The sequence below is a fragment of the Chaetura pelagica genome, unplaced genomic scaffold (assembly GCF_000747805.2).
Source record: "Chaetura pelagica isolate M959 unplaced genomic scaffold, ChaPel_1.0 scaffold114, whole genome shotgun sequence".
NCBI lineage: Eukaryota > Metazoa > Chordata > Aves > Apodiformes > Apodidae > Chaetura > Chaetura pelagica.
Window position 1 is genome coordinate 949,683 of NW_009952968.1, and position 17,998 is coordinate 967,680.

Genomic DNA, 17,998 nt, shown 5'->3' on the forward strand with positions numbered 1-17,998 from the left:
GAGAAAGAAATATATTTTCAAAATGCTTCCACTGACTGTAACCATTTCATGGCAATATCCCTAAAAATTCTTTTTGCTTTTCAGATACAGAGAAGGGGGGAAAAAAACAGTAATACTACACACTCCCTCTGAAATGCTATGGCCAAGAAAGCTTTGCCAGGAAACACTTTGTTCTAGTCTGACTACACCCCAGCCCAACAGAGACCATGGAATGTCTTAATAGGATAAATCAAGTCTGCAGAGTGGATGGAAAGCAGCCTCCATGCTGATCTCAGCAGCTGACCCAAGCTGGCTCCTGTTATTCCTGAGGGTTTGCCTGGTTACCTTCCACTTGGATAGAAGCAAAACAAGGCTTAAGTTACTTGATACCCATGAATGTTCATGCTCAATGGGAGCACTGCTGTCCTGCCAGGTCCAAAAGCCCTGCTATGAAACTGCTCCTGCTGCACGCAGCCTACAGTCTCATCCAGAAATAGTGTCATCCTGAGCTGCCATCGAGCAGAGGAAACCCAGCCTCCCACTTTGAGCTCTACAGCCTACTGGTGTAAGAGGCTTATCACCCATGAGTGGTCTCCAGTGCACACCTGCATTTTCCCTCAGAGAAAACACTCCACAGTTCACAGTTTTTATGTCCTCCACACCAGGAGGTCTCCCCCTCACCTTGGATTAATGTGCCTTCTTATTCCACTGTCCCATCTACATAAGCAAACTTTGGGCATTATGCAGCCATAAGGTTTTATCTCCTAGAAGGCCAAATTATCATAAATCCAGACTACATTTGTAAAAGATTTCACTTACATCCCATGAAAAAAACCTTTATCAGGTCAGCACAGTTTATAAACCCATTTCATAGGTTTAATCCTGTCTATGCTAGTGGCCTTGGAAATGGGGGAAGAAAACACATTAAGAGGAAAGAACAGACCTCTCCCTCAAGGGCAGTAATTCCTGGTCAGTCTTAAGTTAAAGCAACAAAGCAGACACAAGTTCCCAAAGCCAATAATCCAAAGAGCAAAGTAAGGACAGCAGCTTGCCTACCAGCTAGTTCCTTGGCAGCTCCTAACTGACCACAAAACCCAGCCATCAACATATAAAGGCTTCCAGAGCTGCCAATTACAAAACAGCACAAATCCAGTAATTTAAAAAAAACAACAACAAAAAACACAGATATTTGCTGTGGGAAACAAGAAAAGGAAAGATTTTGGCACACTCTCAAGACCTAGAGCCAAGAAACGGCCAATTCTCATACACACCATTCCACTCCTCTTTTCTCTCTACAGATATAAGCACATCAATATCCCTAAAAATCTTAAGTTCAGACAAAACTGATGAGGCTTAAAATGGCCAATATTAGAAAGACACTTTCTGCTGGGCACTAACCCATTCTATCCACTTATTCGCAAACTGTTTTTTAGCTCCTCTAAAGAGTATCTGAGAGGGCCCTGGGAGGCTGGATTCCTATGGGACTTAGATTATGCTTAGAAAACCACTACTTCTCTGGAAGGTACGGAAATCTGTTCCCTTCAGGCAAGGGGCCCATAGGCAGCAGTGCAGTGCTGCCCCAGGACACGTACTTCCGACGGTCAGTGAAGAAGTTGGGCTTGTCAGCTTGTACAATGACCATGTCGAATAAGTCCCGCCAGTTCTTGCCAACCATGTGTTTCATTCCTTTGTCCCTAAGGGCAAAGACAGAAATGTTAACAGCTCCAGTACTCTTTTTCACCCAACACTGCATCTTCACAACAGTCTGTCCTAAATTTACTCTCATTTCAGTAACAGAAAGCATAGAGATTTGTGAATTTCCCCAAGGTTGTCTTATTGCATGGAGGATTGATGTAAAGCTTTGACCATTTCAAGGTGTCCCACCCTTTCTTCTGCTACCATGCAAAGTCCAGAGAAGCCTGTGATGCAGCAACAGCTGCTACAGATAATGCAAAGAGGCAGCTCTGTAACACTGGCCAGTCACAGCCTTGTGTCTTCTTCAAAAACTGAGAGTCAATGGTGTAGAGAGCGCTGTGGGGGTCACCACCACCTGTTCCCAGAGCGCACTCTCATAACTATTGCCACCAAAAGCTCCAGCACACAACTTTCCAATGTTCACAGGACAGATTGTACAACTCTTGCTGTGCCGTGGTGACCCACTGATGTGCAATAACAGTACTCACACAAAGCTAAAGGGACTGTTTGTAATGAGGAAGAGTTTCTTCTTGTGGTTTACGAGTCGGTTTAGCACAGCATAGATTTCATCCCCATGCAGAATATACCGTTCTAGATAGAATAAAACAGACATCATAAATAAATAAAAAAATTGGCATAAGTTATGACCCCATTTCCTTAAAATAAAACCAAACCTAGCCCCTATACCACCGGATATGGAAAAAGTATGAGTCAGATCCACCACAGGGAGGCAGTTAGTGAACCACTATGGTGACAAAATTGCCTTCCTTATCCTTATCAATGCCATCTAGAGGGAAGTGAAAGACTAAGGAACTGAAAAGGCTGCAATAAAAAGGAGTGATACCAAACCATCACAAGGGACAGACACAGCCACTCCAGGCCATGTTGCTACCAGGAGCTTTCTTTCCCCTGCATTACCAGAAAGCATTCCTGGATGGTTCCTTTGCATATTCACATCATGCCAAGGACCACAATTCCTTCCTTACAAGCTGTAGGTAAAAAGAAACACAAGCAGTGAGGTGGCCATTTCCTCCATTAAAATAGACCTTTCACCTGACCCTAACTACCACTTCGTTCTTAATGCCACTCTACTCTTCAGCTGCCTTTAGGCATGCTCCAATCAAGTTTTCATTAATTTCTCTGTCCCTGACTCCCATGACTGCATCTAGGGCCACACAGTCACCTCACACAGAACACCGCGTAGTACAAGACACATCAAAGTGGAGTTGGCACCAGAGCTCTATTTAACTCACCCAGATCCTTTTCAATCCATTTGTACATGACTCCTTTCACATGTACATCTCTAATAGCATCCTAAAGAAACCAGCAGGGAAAGAAAGTTTCAGTTTTCCATATGGTATTCCTGTCTCCCAGTACACAAACCAAGAGCCACCACTGAGGACCAGTACAGTAATGACACATTGCCTCTTCTTGCTGAATGAACAAAAGCCACATTAATGCTAAGTAGAGGACCTTGTACAGGGAGGCTCACAAAAAAACCCCAACAAAATAAAAGGAACACAGTAGCTATCTCAGCTGATGCAGTACAAAGTCTATTCATGAAAGAACTGTTTAGTACCTGCTGCTGGAAACCAGCACACACCGTTATCAAAGCAATCAAAACTGTTTACCCTCCCAAACACTAACTGGCTTTACTTCCTCCCTGTGCCTGTGGAAGCTTTGGCAAATGTAACCCAAAGGATGGGAGTGGCTGAGGCAAACCGCAGCAGAGGTGAACATCTGGGATTCCAAAACACTCCCCACAAGCCAAGGGGCTACAGCTCCTGGCTCCAGGTGGCCAGTGGCAGAGCTGAGCCTTCCACTAAGAGAAGGATTTATATATTTTTTTTACCAAAACAGAACTGCCCATTTTTCAGGAGGAAGGCAAGTTAAAACAGATATTGCCAAAAGCATCCCAATAGCCTCAGTCCTCCAGGTCAGAGGCCAAGATGCAACACATATTTGGACACCCCCAACTGAGATTCTTCCTAATTCTCCATCCAGTGGGATATGTCAGATACACAAAACCATTTCCAGAGCAGCAACACATTTTGCAGTGTTTGCACATGCAAATGCTTGTTTCAATGGCACTGTTTTCATCCCTGACACAACTTGGACAGGTAAAACAATGCTGCCTTTCCCCAGGGCCCTTAAATCCCCGTTACACTGTGTGTGCTCTTTCAGGAGTTGCCCTTTCAGGATTCCCACCCTTGCCCACACGACCACAGTCATCTAGTCCCATGGCAGTGCTGGTGAAACCTGCTTATCACCACAAAAATCATTTCCATCAAAGCTGGGAGACCCAGAATTTACAAGTTGGATGAGGGATGATGAAGGAGGAGGCAACACCTTTTCAGAACAGAGTTTTAGGAGTCTCTTTCCACCATGTGGATTTGAATGGTAAGAAGGCAGAGGTCCCATCTCATTCACGAAGAAACTGCCTTATTGGAAAGAAACCAAATGAAACGTAAGAATACCCACCAGAAAACAACCTTCTCTTCATCAGCACTGGCACTAAGAAAAAATAAAGCTTTGGATTTGTATGAAAAGTACATTTACAGAGCAGAAAGTGATTCCAGTGTGCTCCTTCCCTAAAGCCCTGACCCTTGAAAAGCAAAATCAGCAAAAGAAAAAAAGGAAAAAAGGAGGGGGGAAGGATTATAAGGTTCCTGAAGGTAAAATCTTGGTAGTCTGGGGAGGTGTCAAACAGGGCTCAAAAGTTCCTCCAAAGAAAAGCAGGATAAACTGTGCATTCCTACTCTCAAATAGGAAGCGACCAAACTGGTGTGACAGGACTAATTGGTTTACACATCAGCTTCAGCCTTTACCACTGCCCCAGGGTCTGCCCTTTTGAGTCAGTGCAGGGTCTGTGGTGCTCAGCCTGCTCCCAAGCTCACAGTGCTGCCACAGGCATTACCACTGAAAGTCACAGAAGAGTGTCAGGCTTAGACATGTCTCAACCTACAGTAAGCCTGTGTTGCAATAACATCTGGGGCTACACAAGTCCTCTCAGACACCTGCCTGTGCAGGCACAGAAGGATCTTTGTGCTGATGTCTGCAAACCATTTCTTTGCATTGCACTCAGGTGCTGCAAAGGGCTACGTTTTGCAAAAATGTTTATTTATCCTCATTGTACAGAAGAAAGCAAGAACTCTTCTGGTGAGGGTACAGGATGGTGCCTACCCTTTCAGTACAGATTTCAGGCATTGGCACAGACACTCTGCTGCAACTCTCTACCTACCTCAGTCACTCCCCAGGAATAGGATCTGGTCATCCTATTCATTCATCCTATTCATCCTCCCAACCCTCAGCAAAGGATGCCAAGAGAAATGCCAAAATCAGCACTCAGGAGTTTTGGTCTTTGAGCACACCATTTGCCCTATACTTAGTACATACTAGGCTATGGCAACCATCCACCTGATCTCAAGATTCCAGTTAGAAATAAGTCCATTTTAACCTCAAAAGAAGGCTCAGATGACTTTCTTGACAGAAGGCCTCAGAATTCAGCTGTATCCTCTCTTCCCACTATCCCTACCCCAAGAATGAGAACAACTGGACAGCTAACACCCTAGAAACTTGTTAAGGTCCTGCAGAAACTGGCTTGCACGCTCTTATCAAGCTCTAACAGAAGGCCAGAACCTAAGCTGTAATCCTTGGCTGCAGCAAAGCTGACAGGGTGAATCCTTATCACAAAAGCAGCAGCACAGATGTGGTATTTCCCTCACCAGAAGACTGAACAGTACATGTACAGGCTGCTACCAGTGGATAAGCACAAGATTCCCACCAGGTGCAAACAGAAAAACAAACCCCCCTCTATGAAAAAAGGCATGCATTGAGGTTTGGCAACCAGGGAAGGTACATGATCTGTCAACAAAAGTCAACCAGGGCAGAAATCTTAAGCATTTAATCTTGCCTACAGCACTAAGAAGTCAAACAGCATCCCCCAACAATGCTGATAATCCCAGGCAGCACTTTGAAATGTCAGGAGTGAAGCTGGAGGGCACCGTTTGCACTTTGGAGTAACTGGCTCTTGAAAGCTACAGTCACCCACTGGAAAACATCCCAAAAGGATCAGACTACTTTGTAGCTGCAAAGGGAAGAGGTGGATTCTCCGAGCAGGCAAGGGCAGGTGCTTCACAAGCACCACTGCATAGAGCAGACTGTTTGGTACAGTCAGACCAAGCCTCTTTGAAAAATGAGATGTTAACAAGAAAACACCTGCAGAACATGAAAACATTTACACAAGCTTTGTGACACATTTCCCATAGAAGGACCTTCAACCTAACCATGCACAGCAACACCAGCTCTCTAGTACTGACAGAAACCTAACATGTTCTGAAAACACAGCCCTGGTAATGCTTTCATCTAAAGCGGCAACAATGCTGTCACATTAGGCCTCTCACTGACAACCCCCTTGGGTACTGCAGAACTCACTGGAGCTCACAATTCTGATGTGGCACGAGCTGTGGGGCAGCTGGCATTTTACTTACAGACATATCCTTGTACAGATGCACCTGGTCAAACTCAATGCCATGAGTTATGAAGTAATCAATGACTGAAGAGAGCAGTGTCATTTCAGGAAGAGAAAAAATGTCCATAAACTGCTTAAGTGATGGCCCCTGGAAAGCAAAAAATTAAGGAGACATATTCAACAAAAATACTTTTTTTAAAAAAAAAGAAAAAAGAAAAAGTAAAGCAAACACAGAAACTCGTATCACCCAAATACTATCTGGAAGACATTCCAGGCTAACCAAAAGAACATTAATGTGGAAAGGCGCAGCCATTCAGCAAGTAACCCTCCCTTCTTAACCAAACCACTAACCGAATGCATTAACACTTGACAAGACAGAGGCTTCTCCTTCACAGAAATTATTCAGCAAACCTAGCACCATTAACAACACGGGGTGAAGGTGGAAGAAGCAGAGAGTCAATCCTAGACTCTATTTCAACCCTGTGTCCTCTGCTTCCCATCTGGCATCTTGGCGTTCTCACTGGTGCCCATAGAGAGAAGCAGCTATGGGCCTTCCTGGAGGTTCCCCATTGCTCATCTAAATTATGTGAAAGACAGACCTGAAAGCAACATCCAAAAGATCACAGAAGATACACATGGTGAAGCTGACAAGAGGGCACATCCTGCCTAATGACAAACCACGTGCCACTGTCATGTTACGATGAAACAACAGTAACATCTCTTATTTAATCTGATCTGGTAAGGGCAGAACTAGAGACCAGCACTCTTTGCAGCACTATCTAAAGGCAATAAAAATTGGGGCAACACAGTTTGGGGTCAAGAAAGATCTTTGCAAAAATAGCAAAGGAATAACAGCATTTTGCCTGAGATCTATTACCAAAAAATGATGCAATGAAAAGCTCTGCCTCTGTGCTGAGGGTTATACAACGTCCATCCATCCAGCACAGGTCAAACTGACCTACAGCAGAAGAGAACTCAAAGGACACCGTCTGGTACACCCTACTGCACATGGTGGTGCTGCTTAGCAATACTGACTAAATCCTTTCAACAGACTTGTCCATTTTGATGTGTGGTTGCTAAGCAAATGTTTCTCCCACTAGCAAAACCAACAGCTATTGAAAACAGCCCCCATCCTTTTTTTTCCTGTTCATGGAATCTGGGAAAGAAGCAAGAGAGTCAGACAGGCAGTTCCTACTGAAATCACTAGGTATGGGTTCTAGCAGTGCACAGCAAAGCAATGACCTGTCCCACCTTTCAAGACCTTTAGCATAGAGTAGACAGTTAAATGTTCAATATTAACAGCAAAGACTTACCCTGTAGTTAGTGAATTCTGATGTTGTTTTTGTGCCTTGCATCATCAGACTATAAAGCATGTTCAGACTCCCCCCTACCTTTAGTAGCTTTCACTTCCTTACAGCAGACAGATTGACCATAGGTCAGGATGAAAACAGCACCATAGTTTTAGAAAGAACACTACATACACTTTTCCCGCAACACCCAAGAGTTCTCCACCTTCATTACTGGCCAGCACTAGTCCTGACAGTGAAAGCCACAGCAGCTGCATTGTCTAACCCTGGGCAAGATCTGTGCCTACCTGCTGCAGGAGTTGGGATGCTGGTAGCTAACCACACACTCCTGCCAGCAGAGGATCTAGAAAACCCTTAAGAGAGAATATTTACATGCTTCAGCTACATCTGTCCCACTTGTCATATGCCTTGTTGCTTGGAATCACTGACCTGGCAGATCTTCCTGTTACCTACACACATGTAGCAACATCAGCATGCCAGACTACCTTAACTCATACACTTTCCCACTAATGTGGTAGTGGCACAGGCTGAGCAGACATTGCTTGACGCAAAAGTCATTAGCTGTCTATACTTTAGTCCTCTTTGGACCTGATATTTTATGGAGTTCACTACATTATTAGAGGGGAGTTTCACCTTTTTGCAAAGAACAAACTGCTATCCCTACTTCTGTGGCCAAATGTCATACCAAATTTTTCAGTGCTGAACTACAGGAGCAAAGAAACACCTGATACATACAAAGCAGCAGAGAAAGGTACTTTGGCATGAGCACCTGGTCCTACAAAAAGCCACAACTCGAAGCAGATTTCACATTTACAATTATTTAAAAAAGAAGGGTGAAATAATCTAATATTTTCCAGGAGCGAGGAGAGTTGCACAGCAGAAGCCCAATCGAGTGCAGTTTACAGACAGATAGCAAATTCTAAACAGAAACATCCTCCTTCAAAGCTGAAAACAACACTGAGCTATAAACGGTGTTTGTACTGCAGAAAGCAACTGCTCAGATTAATTGTTCCCAAGAGAGACAGAAAGAAATCAAACAGTGACCTTGCTGGAGACTTCACACAGCAGACTCCAAGGGGTACTACCAGAGGAAGCTGGTCCTTCTCCTTCCAGCTTCCCCTAAGGCAACTGAACTAACAAAGGGCAAGAAACAAAGCAGTTCTGGAGGGAAAGGAATGTGGATGGTTCCACTAGTCCACTGCACCACATTAGGCATTTAAGGAAGAAAAATTTATCCTAACTTCCTCTAGTTCAGGCAACCAAAGGATTTCTATTCCCATGGACAGAATATCAGTCCTTTACTGTGACAGTAAGGTTTTCTGCCTAAAAATATGCCTTAACACTCATGGATGCCAACCCTGAGTAGGTCTGAAGAAGTGTGGAGGAGGGAATCTCCTTCATGCAGGGAAAAACCTCTACTCAAAACCAGAGGGAGAAAGGCACTGCTACACAGGCACACCCCCTCCCACACAATTCACTGCAAACACCTTCACTGCAGGCTGCCTCGGTAGCTTGGGAGCTAGATTTGCCAAAGAACAAGCAGGGATGATCTCCCTATCAGTCTCCAGAGCCATTCAGCTCTAGGCCAATAGCCCCGGTGTTTAGGAAGGCTTCACAGATGGCTTTCACATGCTAAACTGCTAAATAACCTCTGGGGCAAATTCCCACTGGAACAAAAACACACACTGCAGCACACTAGGGACTGAGCCTTTCCGAGTCCAAAAGAGCCTGAAGTCATTTACATGCTCTTAAAACCCCCTCTGTTTTCCTAGCTGTTAGAAGAGCTGCTGCAGCACAGTTTACAATAAATACCTTGCCATAGAAGTCACTCATCTGGTACAGAGGGATGTGCTGTGTACCACCATAAAGTTCAATTACTTCTTCATCAGGCACTGGTTTGAGCCCTCTAGATACAAAACAACAAAAATAGCTTGTCAATAATCACCAGTCTGCACAAAGATACAAACTGCATAGAAGAAAGGACAAAGAGGCTCACACATTTTCTCTTGTACAAAAAAGACAGCCACAGAGCCTGACAGCTTCATGGCTTCTTAGGATGCACATAAAACCCTTCCCGAGACATTTTTCAGATACCTTGCTTGCTTCTTCAAGTTAATTGAGGGGCTTTATCCACATTCCAGCAGAGTTCAGAGGCCTCCCTCTGCATGCTGTCAATCCAGACAGGACTGCCTCATGACCTGACTTTGGCAACACTGGGCAACTAGTTTTGTAGAGGCTGATTCAACAAGGTATATCACTATTGAACTCAAAGGTGTAGGAAAAGAGCTTTCTGAAAATAAGGTTTCCTTCCTACTCAGTTTTTCTAAGCAAAACAAGTTATTTGCTAAAACCATTCAACAGAGATCTCTGTTTTTTCCCAAAACACCATAATCACAGGTATGGCTTTGAGCTGTACCCTTTGTGAACATCAGGTTATCTGACTGCGGCAGGTTTTGCCTCTTGCACAATTTTTGATGGCTGTTCACTCAAGCAATCAGCAACTTTCCCTTTCTCCTTTTCTATTCAATCGTGGTACAGATCTGAGCAGTTCGAACTTGCCTCAGTTTTGTTCAAAAGCAAAGGACAGTTTAGGAAAAGGACACTTAAAGAAGGACAGTTACAAATGGGTAATAGGGAAAAACGTTTAAATGTGTTCTAGCTAAAAATCTCTTTATGAAGCTGAAATTAAATATGGGCCAGTAACACGCCCCTAAAACTAGCACTCAAAGAAGTCAATTCTCTCTGATTATGAAACTCCCTTCTTAATATTCTTAGAGTGTTTACTGTAACTGAAGCTTAACAGCAAAAGGGCAGAGTTCAAGAAAAAAAAACATTGGCTTCCATGCTCAGGAAATACAACACAGATTTACAGGATCTTTGCTACCAAGATCTGTGAATTCCTGTTTCTGACACACCACCCTCACTCTACTTTGAGGCAAGGTTTTCTGCCAGTCTCCAGTCCCACAACTTTATGGAGAAAAGTTTGCTCTGCACTGTTGCAGCCACTTATTCCAAAGCACACTTGGCTCTCCTTGGAGAATAACTGGAGAGAAGGAAAACTAGGACAACCTAGACTTAAACTGAGCCCACACTCTGATACATCATTACTTTATCGACATTACTGCACTGCTTTAAGATTTTATTTACACATCCAGACCACTCTCCTCTTAGCTTTGTGACAAGGCCACCGCTGGGAAACGCTGCTGCTTGGAGAAGAAAGGCCTGCATGTGGACAACATACAGAGGAGTCCTTTCCCAGATGTGCCGTTTGCTCACAGACATTAACCCACGTACGCTGTAGCTGCAACTCAGACATCACACAGAGTACGTGACCAGATGTGTTATTAACCATTACAAAAAGCTCCAGGTCTTCCCACCCACACTTGGCTTGAAACGCTTGAGAAAAATAACTCCCTGCAGTTATATGCCAGGTAAGCATTTAAAGCAAGTGCAAACAGGATAAGCCAGATGAGACTGTGCTCTGCTCAAAAAAACCAACTTCATATGCCATGAACATACACTCAGACTTAGTAATCCACCTTTGCAGATATGGGCATTTAGAAAACGATTTTCAGGACTCACAGACCTATATGCTGTCCCCAGCTGGACATAATGGAAAGCATCAATCTTCATCAGGAGACTCTGTGATAAGGGATCAATATATTTACTGTTAGAATTGGGTAGCTTTACACTGAAACCTTATTTAAGTTTCAAGTTCCACAAAAATGACTTTTAGAAAATAAAATTCAATATAAACATCCCACATCTACGTACTTGAAGCTGCATTTACTCTCCAGCCACTTTTACACACACCTAATCATACTGTGCCTTCTTATTGGCCTTTCTGACAAAAGACCATCCTTCTGTGAGCCCAAATACTGCTGTCAGTTACACTCCGTAGTTTGTGGACAGGGATGAAGTTGAAAAATTGAGAGAACAATGTTTCTGTGACTCAAGAAAGTTTCTTCTTATCTCCCTTCCAAAAGCACACACATTCCAAAGGAACTTTGTGTGCACAAGAGATCTATTTCTTGTTGCATTTATCTTAAGCAGAACCAGGTGGGTAAGTTTTTGTTTAGAGTGCAGCTGTGCTCAGACATTCTGTTTTCACAAGAGCTCCCCCTCCTTCATCATTTCTCCCCCTCCCCAACAGACATTTAAGCAAAGATGTTCATGAGCACACGAGGCTGATAACATTAGAGCTTTCTTTGCCTTTTTTTGTATCAAACTCCCCATCCATGAGTCATCCATTCTACTCTATTATGAAGCTGCAACACAAGTTCCCATGGCTAGGAAAGCAGCCTCGTATTAAACTCACATTGCTCTGCAACTCAAATAAGAACACAGCATCAAACTGTTTGTGCTGTTTCTACCACAGTGCAAGGTAATTGACCTCACAGAGCACTCACAACCTTCAGGCACCTTCTTTTATCATTATACCATATTAGTGCAGCTTGTTACACTGTGGGCAGACCTCCCACTAGCTTCTGAGGAGTGCAAACAAATATGCTGAAAGATCTTAGACAGGCACTACCCAGTCTTTCATGTGTTTTGCAAACTCGGATCCTGAGAAAAGAGTTGTTGCCCTCTACTCACTCGCAGGGCCCGTTGCTTGGCTGGGCTAGTAGCCTCTGATACATCAGCCAGAGATTTAAACAGAGAAAGAAACTTCAGTTTCCTACAGATCTGCTTCTTACTTTGTGAAGTCAGAGGCACAAGCAGTCTGCTGCCATGCTGTCACCCCAGGACAAAAGACACAGGAAAACTCTGCATAGTTTTTTTTCTTAATTCTCTCATTTTTCCTTTTTCCACTGCTGGAGAACAGCACTCGCACTCCAGCCTGTACTTCCCTGAACTCGCCCAACACAACAAACACTTTCTCGGCTGTGCTCCTCCCTGACTGCCCGGGTGAAGCATCCAGCAATCCACCCCTGCGCATCAGGCTTCCAGGGAATCGGTCCAAAGACCTGAAAAGGGTTAAAGCTAATGCTTGCACTGTGCTAGCCTGTGCTTCTAAGAAGCATGCATCTCAAGTAGCTCGGATCTTTTTCCAGGCAGTCCTATTATTCGGGGTAGGGGGTGGGGAAGGCTTCCTAAAGCATTCTCCGGACAAGTCATTGCTATTATTAGTGAGACAACATGCTCCTGGCAAGTACTTTTAGATGTAAGACTGAGGTTTGTTCTCTAAATTTCCCGAAAGACAGAAATGATCACACAAATAAGCTGAGTTTTCTATTCATTAGCTTATGGAATGAAATGACTTTTAGAATAACAAGGCTGTTTACCAGAAATCCTTGCTTGAATGTCCCGTTCTGTTAGAGGCTACACAAACACAAAAAACATCTTTCCCTTGGAAGGTTTATAAAAGCAAGAATGAAAAGCACAGCCACCCAGACTACATATTTCACTGATAGTTTGGTGATCAATGTTATTGTAAGGAAGGACAGAAAGTATTTCCACTAAAAACATAATGCAATGTAAGACAAAGCCCAGGAGACTGAACTTTGTACAGCTTACCTTTTGTACATCATAATGAAGTCCACGTATAGCAAACCCTGGAATGTAGTCATACCTCCCAAGCCCTTCTGGATACTGGAAAGACAGTGACATCATTAGAGGCACAAGCATTGGCTAATCAACAAAATTATTTCACCTGTTAGGCTGGCTTAGTCCTACTAGTCCTCTCACCCCCACATGAACTCACCAAGAAACAGGTGTCTTTCATTTTGTCCCTTCAACAAAGAAAGTGGAAAAAATGGAGAAAGACAGAAAAGATCAGGATCCCCAGAACTAGTTTCTCTCACGTAAGGGACACTAGTGAGAACATAACAGTCACTCAGGTAGTGAGAATGCTTCTAGTAAGCTCCAGTCAATGCACGTATATGGCAAAGCAAGGGCACTGCAGAGCCCCTCTAAAAAGACAGACGTGAAGAAAATGCACAGACTAGTCACCTATTGCAAACAGGGTGTCCCTTATTGGACATGCTATAGAACATCATCCACGTGGACTTCCAAGTGTGAAGTCCTGTACAGCTACAGAGCTGGCCCTGGTTCATGTGGATCCACCATGTGTACCTTGAACCAGCTATTCTGCAGGCACGATTTCCATAGTTAGGTAAAAAAAGACCTTTCTAGACTAAAGTTCCTGCTCCATATATACAGAGCTCTATACAAACCTGCTCTCAGCAATGAAGAGCAGAGTAAATTGTCTTAAAGGAAACTAATTCCATATACAGATAAAATGCTCTGCAATCAAAGACTGTAAAACATGAATTTGATCTCAATAAAAAAAACCTAATTGACATGTGCATAAAGTGGCATTTTGCAAGCACGCCTGGGGCATTGCAAAGACAGCAGCAAGCTTAACTGAGTGGAAATTCTTAACCCATCATTACCTTGAATTGCTCTATGAGGATGTCTCTGGCAGTGTTGAAAATCATAGAGTGCAGTAAATTAGAATACTGTGCTAAGGTGTAATCATAGTCAAAACCATATATCTCAACATCTCCCAGGCTGATCTCGTTGTTAGCATAGATAGCGGCTGGGTTGAGGAGATTGCAGACTCCTGGTGGAAGGAGATCTAAGAGAAGGAGAAAGGGGAGAGGTTAGAGAAACTGAGAGCATCACTGAAATTCTAACGTTCTGGACCTAAGAGCAGCTGGAAGTACCTCCCACAGCAGCAACAAAGGAGCACAGTGCTGCTGTCAAAGGCTACTGCATTTAACACACCCAAACAATCCTCCCTGTGAAAACAGGCACTGTGAAACCTCTGGTGACAATGCTAACCACTTTCACAGCAAGACTGCCTGACCTTTTGTGTCAGGGAGCTGCAAAACAATGTCGTCAGGTCTCTGGCCTACGTGAAGCAAAGCAGACAGGTTTTGAAATGTCGTATTTCTAGCTCACAGCTGCAGCACATTCAGCAGGCTCACCAACATGAAAGGTGGCTGTAATGTATCATCAAAAAACATGCACCCCTCACTTAAACCTTGAGCAAGACAAACAGGCTAACAGTCTTCTTTGAGAAATCTAGATTACTTCAAACTAGAAATGTCATGGTTTGCCTTTTGGCATTTTTTGTTTCTCACAGAAGCAGCCAGACTTCACAGAGCAATCCTGCAGGTACTACCAAGGCTTTTTGAAAAATTATTAATCAGTGGGATAAACCAACGTTTTGTACAAACACCAACAAAACATAAAAAACCTCAACACACCAAGCTCTGCTCTTGGAGTGCGTAATGCAGATAGCAACAAGTTACCTGCTTTCCTCTGATAAACAGCTGTGGAAACAGCTGAGACCTTGCATTTGGTTTGTCACTTCAAAACTGTTCAAAATGCCTGTGAGTAACACTTTGCTCCCCAGACCACAAGGAAAATGGGGGTTAAGTGACCCAGCAGCTACCTCTAGATCCTTTTTCAGTGCAAGTCTGGAGAGCAGAGAGCTTCAGCTGCACTGCAATGGGAGAGGCAGGAACAGACCCTCCCCAAGTCTCCTGCTCCACCAGAGCTGTCCCTTGCAAGAGGAGAAAGAGCAATAAAAATAGTTGTCTGCAGCAGGTTGCCTAGTCACATCCACACTGGAGGACAGACAGGGAAGGAGACATTTCCTCCCCCCTCAAAGACAGGCAATTTCTCTTTGAATGATAGAAGTGCAGACATTTCCCAGATCCTACAGATCAGCAATGGGTAGGACTTCTTTTTCCCCTTCCTACCTTAATTTTTGGCTTTTAGCAAGAACCTTTGTACCAGTTCTTTAGTGCTTCCTTGCTACAAAACCAAGTTTCATCTGAATCAAGAACAAAAAAAATATTATTAGAAAGACATACCAGGATTCCCAATAAAGACTTTGTCTGGAATGATTACAGAATTTAGGTAAAAGAAGAATTTAGGTAAAAATTTGGACTTTGTTTTTAAGTCCAAAGCACATTTGTGAGCACCTGTAAGCACATTTGTAAGCCAAAGAGGTGATCAAAGAAATAGAGGATTTAAATATATCATAGCACTTATTTTTCAAGGGAGAGATGCATTACAAAAAATACCACCCCTTTTCCCTTGACCTTCAAATGAATTTTTCCAGATCAACTAGGGAGGAATTACTAGAAAAGAAAGCAGTATTTTAAGGCAGGAGGGCTGACTTGCTGGCTACACAGCAAGAACAAGAGCGCTCTTTCAGTGACTCTGCTGGTGGCAAAGTTCCTGGAAGAGGCTGAAGAGAGCGGATGCAATCAGAGTGCTTTCCACTGGGATTTTAAGAGATGGGAAACATAAATAGGATTCAGATGATCACAACTTTCATCCTCTCATCATAAATGCTCTCTGCTCCATAAGAAAACAGAGCTCCACTTCCTGCCCTCACCTCCTGATAACTTGTGGGAAGATCTTTTCCTAAGTATACACTGGGATTTGCAGGGTGTTATGTTTTCTCCTCACAAGGAAAATGGCACAACTCTAACCACATTGCAGTGCAAACACAGTGCTCTCCTCTCCTAACAAAAGCACTTTTTTTAGGATAAATGCACCCCACTGGCTGCTACTGTATCCCTACAGAGAGGTCAAGCTCTCCAAAATGCTACATTTGCAGATTTATGATGACATGTTTTGGTAGTCTGAGAGTGCAGCAAAATACCACTGCCCAAAATCCATCTCTCCCTTCACAGAAGTGAGACCCAGCTGGATTCAACAGCGTATGCCAGCTGTAACTCCTGCAAAAATACAGGCAGGAAAAGCTAAGGGACAGTGTGGTTTTGTAAAAGGGTAGTCTGAGATCTGTCAGGCACATAAGCAAGTCTTATCTGTGGATCAGAAGCATAAGCAGTCACTGTGCTACAGTACTATTTATGAAGTCTATTTACACCCACTGGATGAAGTCGTACTCCTCCCTGCCAGCCTCAAACATACAAATCCTCTCTGCTGTTCTCTCACACCCTCCTGTGCAACTCATTTTACAACACTCAGACATTTTGTCACTAGCTTGCACAGCATGTTCTGTCTTACCTCATAAGGGCCAAAGAATACACCAGACAAAATGCTTTATCACAACTGCCTCACACATATTGTCTTCCCTACATACATTTCCTGGAGCACCCACATATTCTTGCTGTGTTTCCTACCACACATCATCACCATGACCAAACTGAACTCACAGCAGCTTGCTGACAGCATTCCATACTGTTGTCATCCACCTTACATTTACTGTAGTTTCAAAGTCACTGATCTAGGAAGAAGGGAAAAAAAGTTCTGGGTTTCAGTCCAGAGACTCATGCTGCACTCTCGGCTCCATGTAACTGTCCATTTGCAGCATCCCCCCTCACTAAAGTAGTGTCAGTCTCCTTTTTTAGCTCACACGGTCTCTCCACAGGTTAAAACTACATCAGGAGAGGCAGAAGCTGGGAGCAAATCCAAGATGGGCTTCAATATGAGAGCCCAAACATGCCTGGCTTACAGAGCCAGGTTTCAGGAAGTTTAGGGGTTTGGTTGGTTGGTTTGCTTTGCTTTATGTGGTTTGGGGTCTTTTTTGTTTGGGTTGGGTTTTTTTTAAGGTAATTACCTGGGTAGTTACAAATTCTGGGTGCTTAATTAAGTCCTAAGCTTTGAACTTGGGCTCTGCTGACATTCAGCACAGAATATGACAGGGTTCTTTTCCTCAGTTTGCATGGCAATCATGGAGTCAAAACAAGCAAGATGACACCCTCCAGAAGCCCATGAAGATGTCATTTTTCAAAAACAATAGCTTTTGTTTTTCCTCTGCCAAGACACCAAAACAGATTGTTGGACAGATATGATAAATTACAGGAAGAAAAAAACAAACAAACAAAAAAACCACAAAATTAAAACCAGTTTTGGTTATTTAAAAATCACTCTTTCCATCTGGATCCTAACTGGAAAGGGAAAAAATATCACAGTTAGTCACTGTCTACTCAGCATTTCACCCAGAAGTATGATCTAAACCAGTTTTGGTTATTTAAAAATCGCTCTTTCCATCTGGATCCTAACTGGAAAGGGAAAAAATATCACAGTTAGTCACTGTCTACTCAGCATTTCACCCAGAAGTATGATCTAAGGGAGAACTGCTGGGTGTACATCTGAGGACACTGGTGAAAAAACAGCTCTTACAATAGAAACAAACCCCTGGAATCTGCACACTTGCACAATTTGCTCTGATTTGCAACTCTGACGATTTTAAGGGAAGTGTCTGCATATCCATGGTACATGATGAAACTCAGCAACAAAGACAGACCACAAGAAAGTGTGTTTGATCTCATGCATTTTTTACACCTGCATGCAAATGCAAGGTAAAGACACAACATGTTAATTTTACTACAATGAGACACTGAACAGCTGCTTAAATCAGAGTATCTTGACAGCACAAGTGCCTCTTCCCAGGCAATAGCTCTCATTGTTAGAAAGCAATAAAACTCAGTCCCAACATGACAACAGAGAAGGAAACAAAACCAGGTAATTAACTGTGAGCAATAGTTAGAGATGCCAAGACACCATATGGCCCCTTCTGGTGTGAAAAACACCCTGGCCAGGAGGTGCCAAGCAC

At 43.4% G+C, this 17,998-nt stretch overlaps 1 protein-coding gene across 1 annotated transcript in view; it reads right to left on the reverse strand.

The window, feature by feature from the left end:
* Positions 1 to 14,036, reverse strand: part of NT5DC2 (5'-nucleotidase domain containing 2) — a gene marked incomplete at its 5' end in the record, with an annotated part of 18,734 nt that extends 4,698 nt beyond the window's left edge. The window contains 8 exons of the mRNA XM_009995809.1: positions 1,572 to 1,673; positions 2,163 to 2,265; positions 2,928 to 2,988; positions 6,165 to 6,293; positions 9,265 to 9,358; positions 11,039 to 11,094; positions 12,970 to 13,044; positions 13,848 to 14,036. Of these exons, the coding sequence (XP_009994111.1) occupies positions 1,572 to 1,673; positions 2,163 to 2,265; positions 2,928 to 2,988; positions 6,165 to 6,293; positions 9,265 to 9,358; positions 11,039 to 11,094; positions 12,970 to 13,044; positions 13,848 to 14,036 (809 nt within the window). The remainder of the gene's footprint in view (positions 1 to 1,571; positions 1,674 to 2,162; positions 2,266 to 2,927; positions 2,989 to 6,164; positions 6,294 to 9,264; positions 9,359 to 11,038; positions 11,095 to 12,969; positions 13,045 to 13,847) is intronic.
* Positions 14,037 to 17,998: the final 3,962 nt, after the last annotated feature.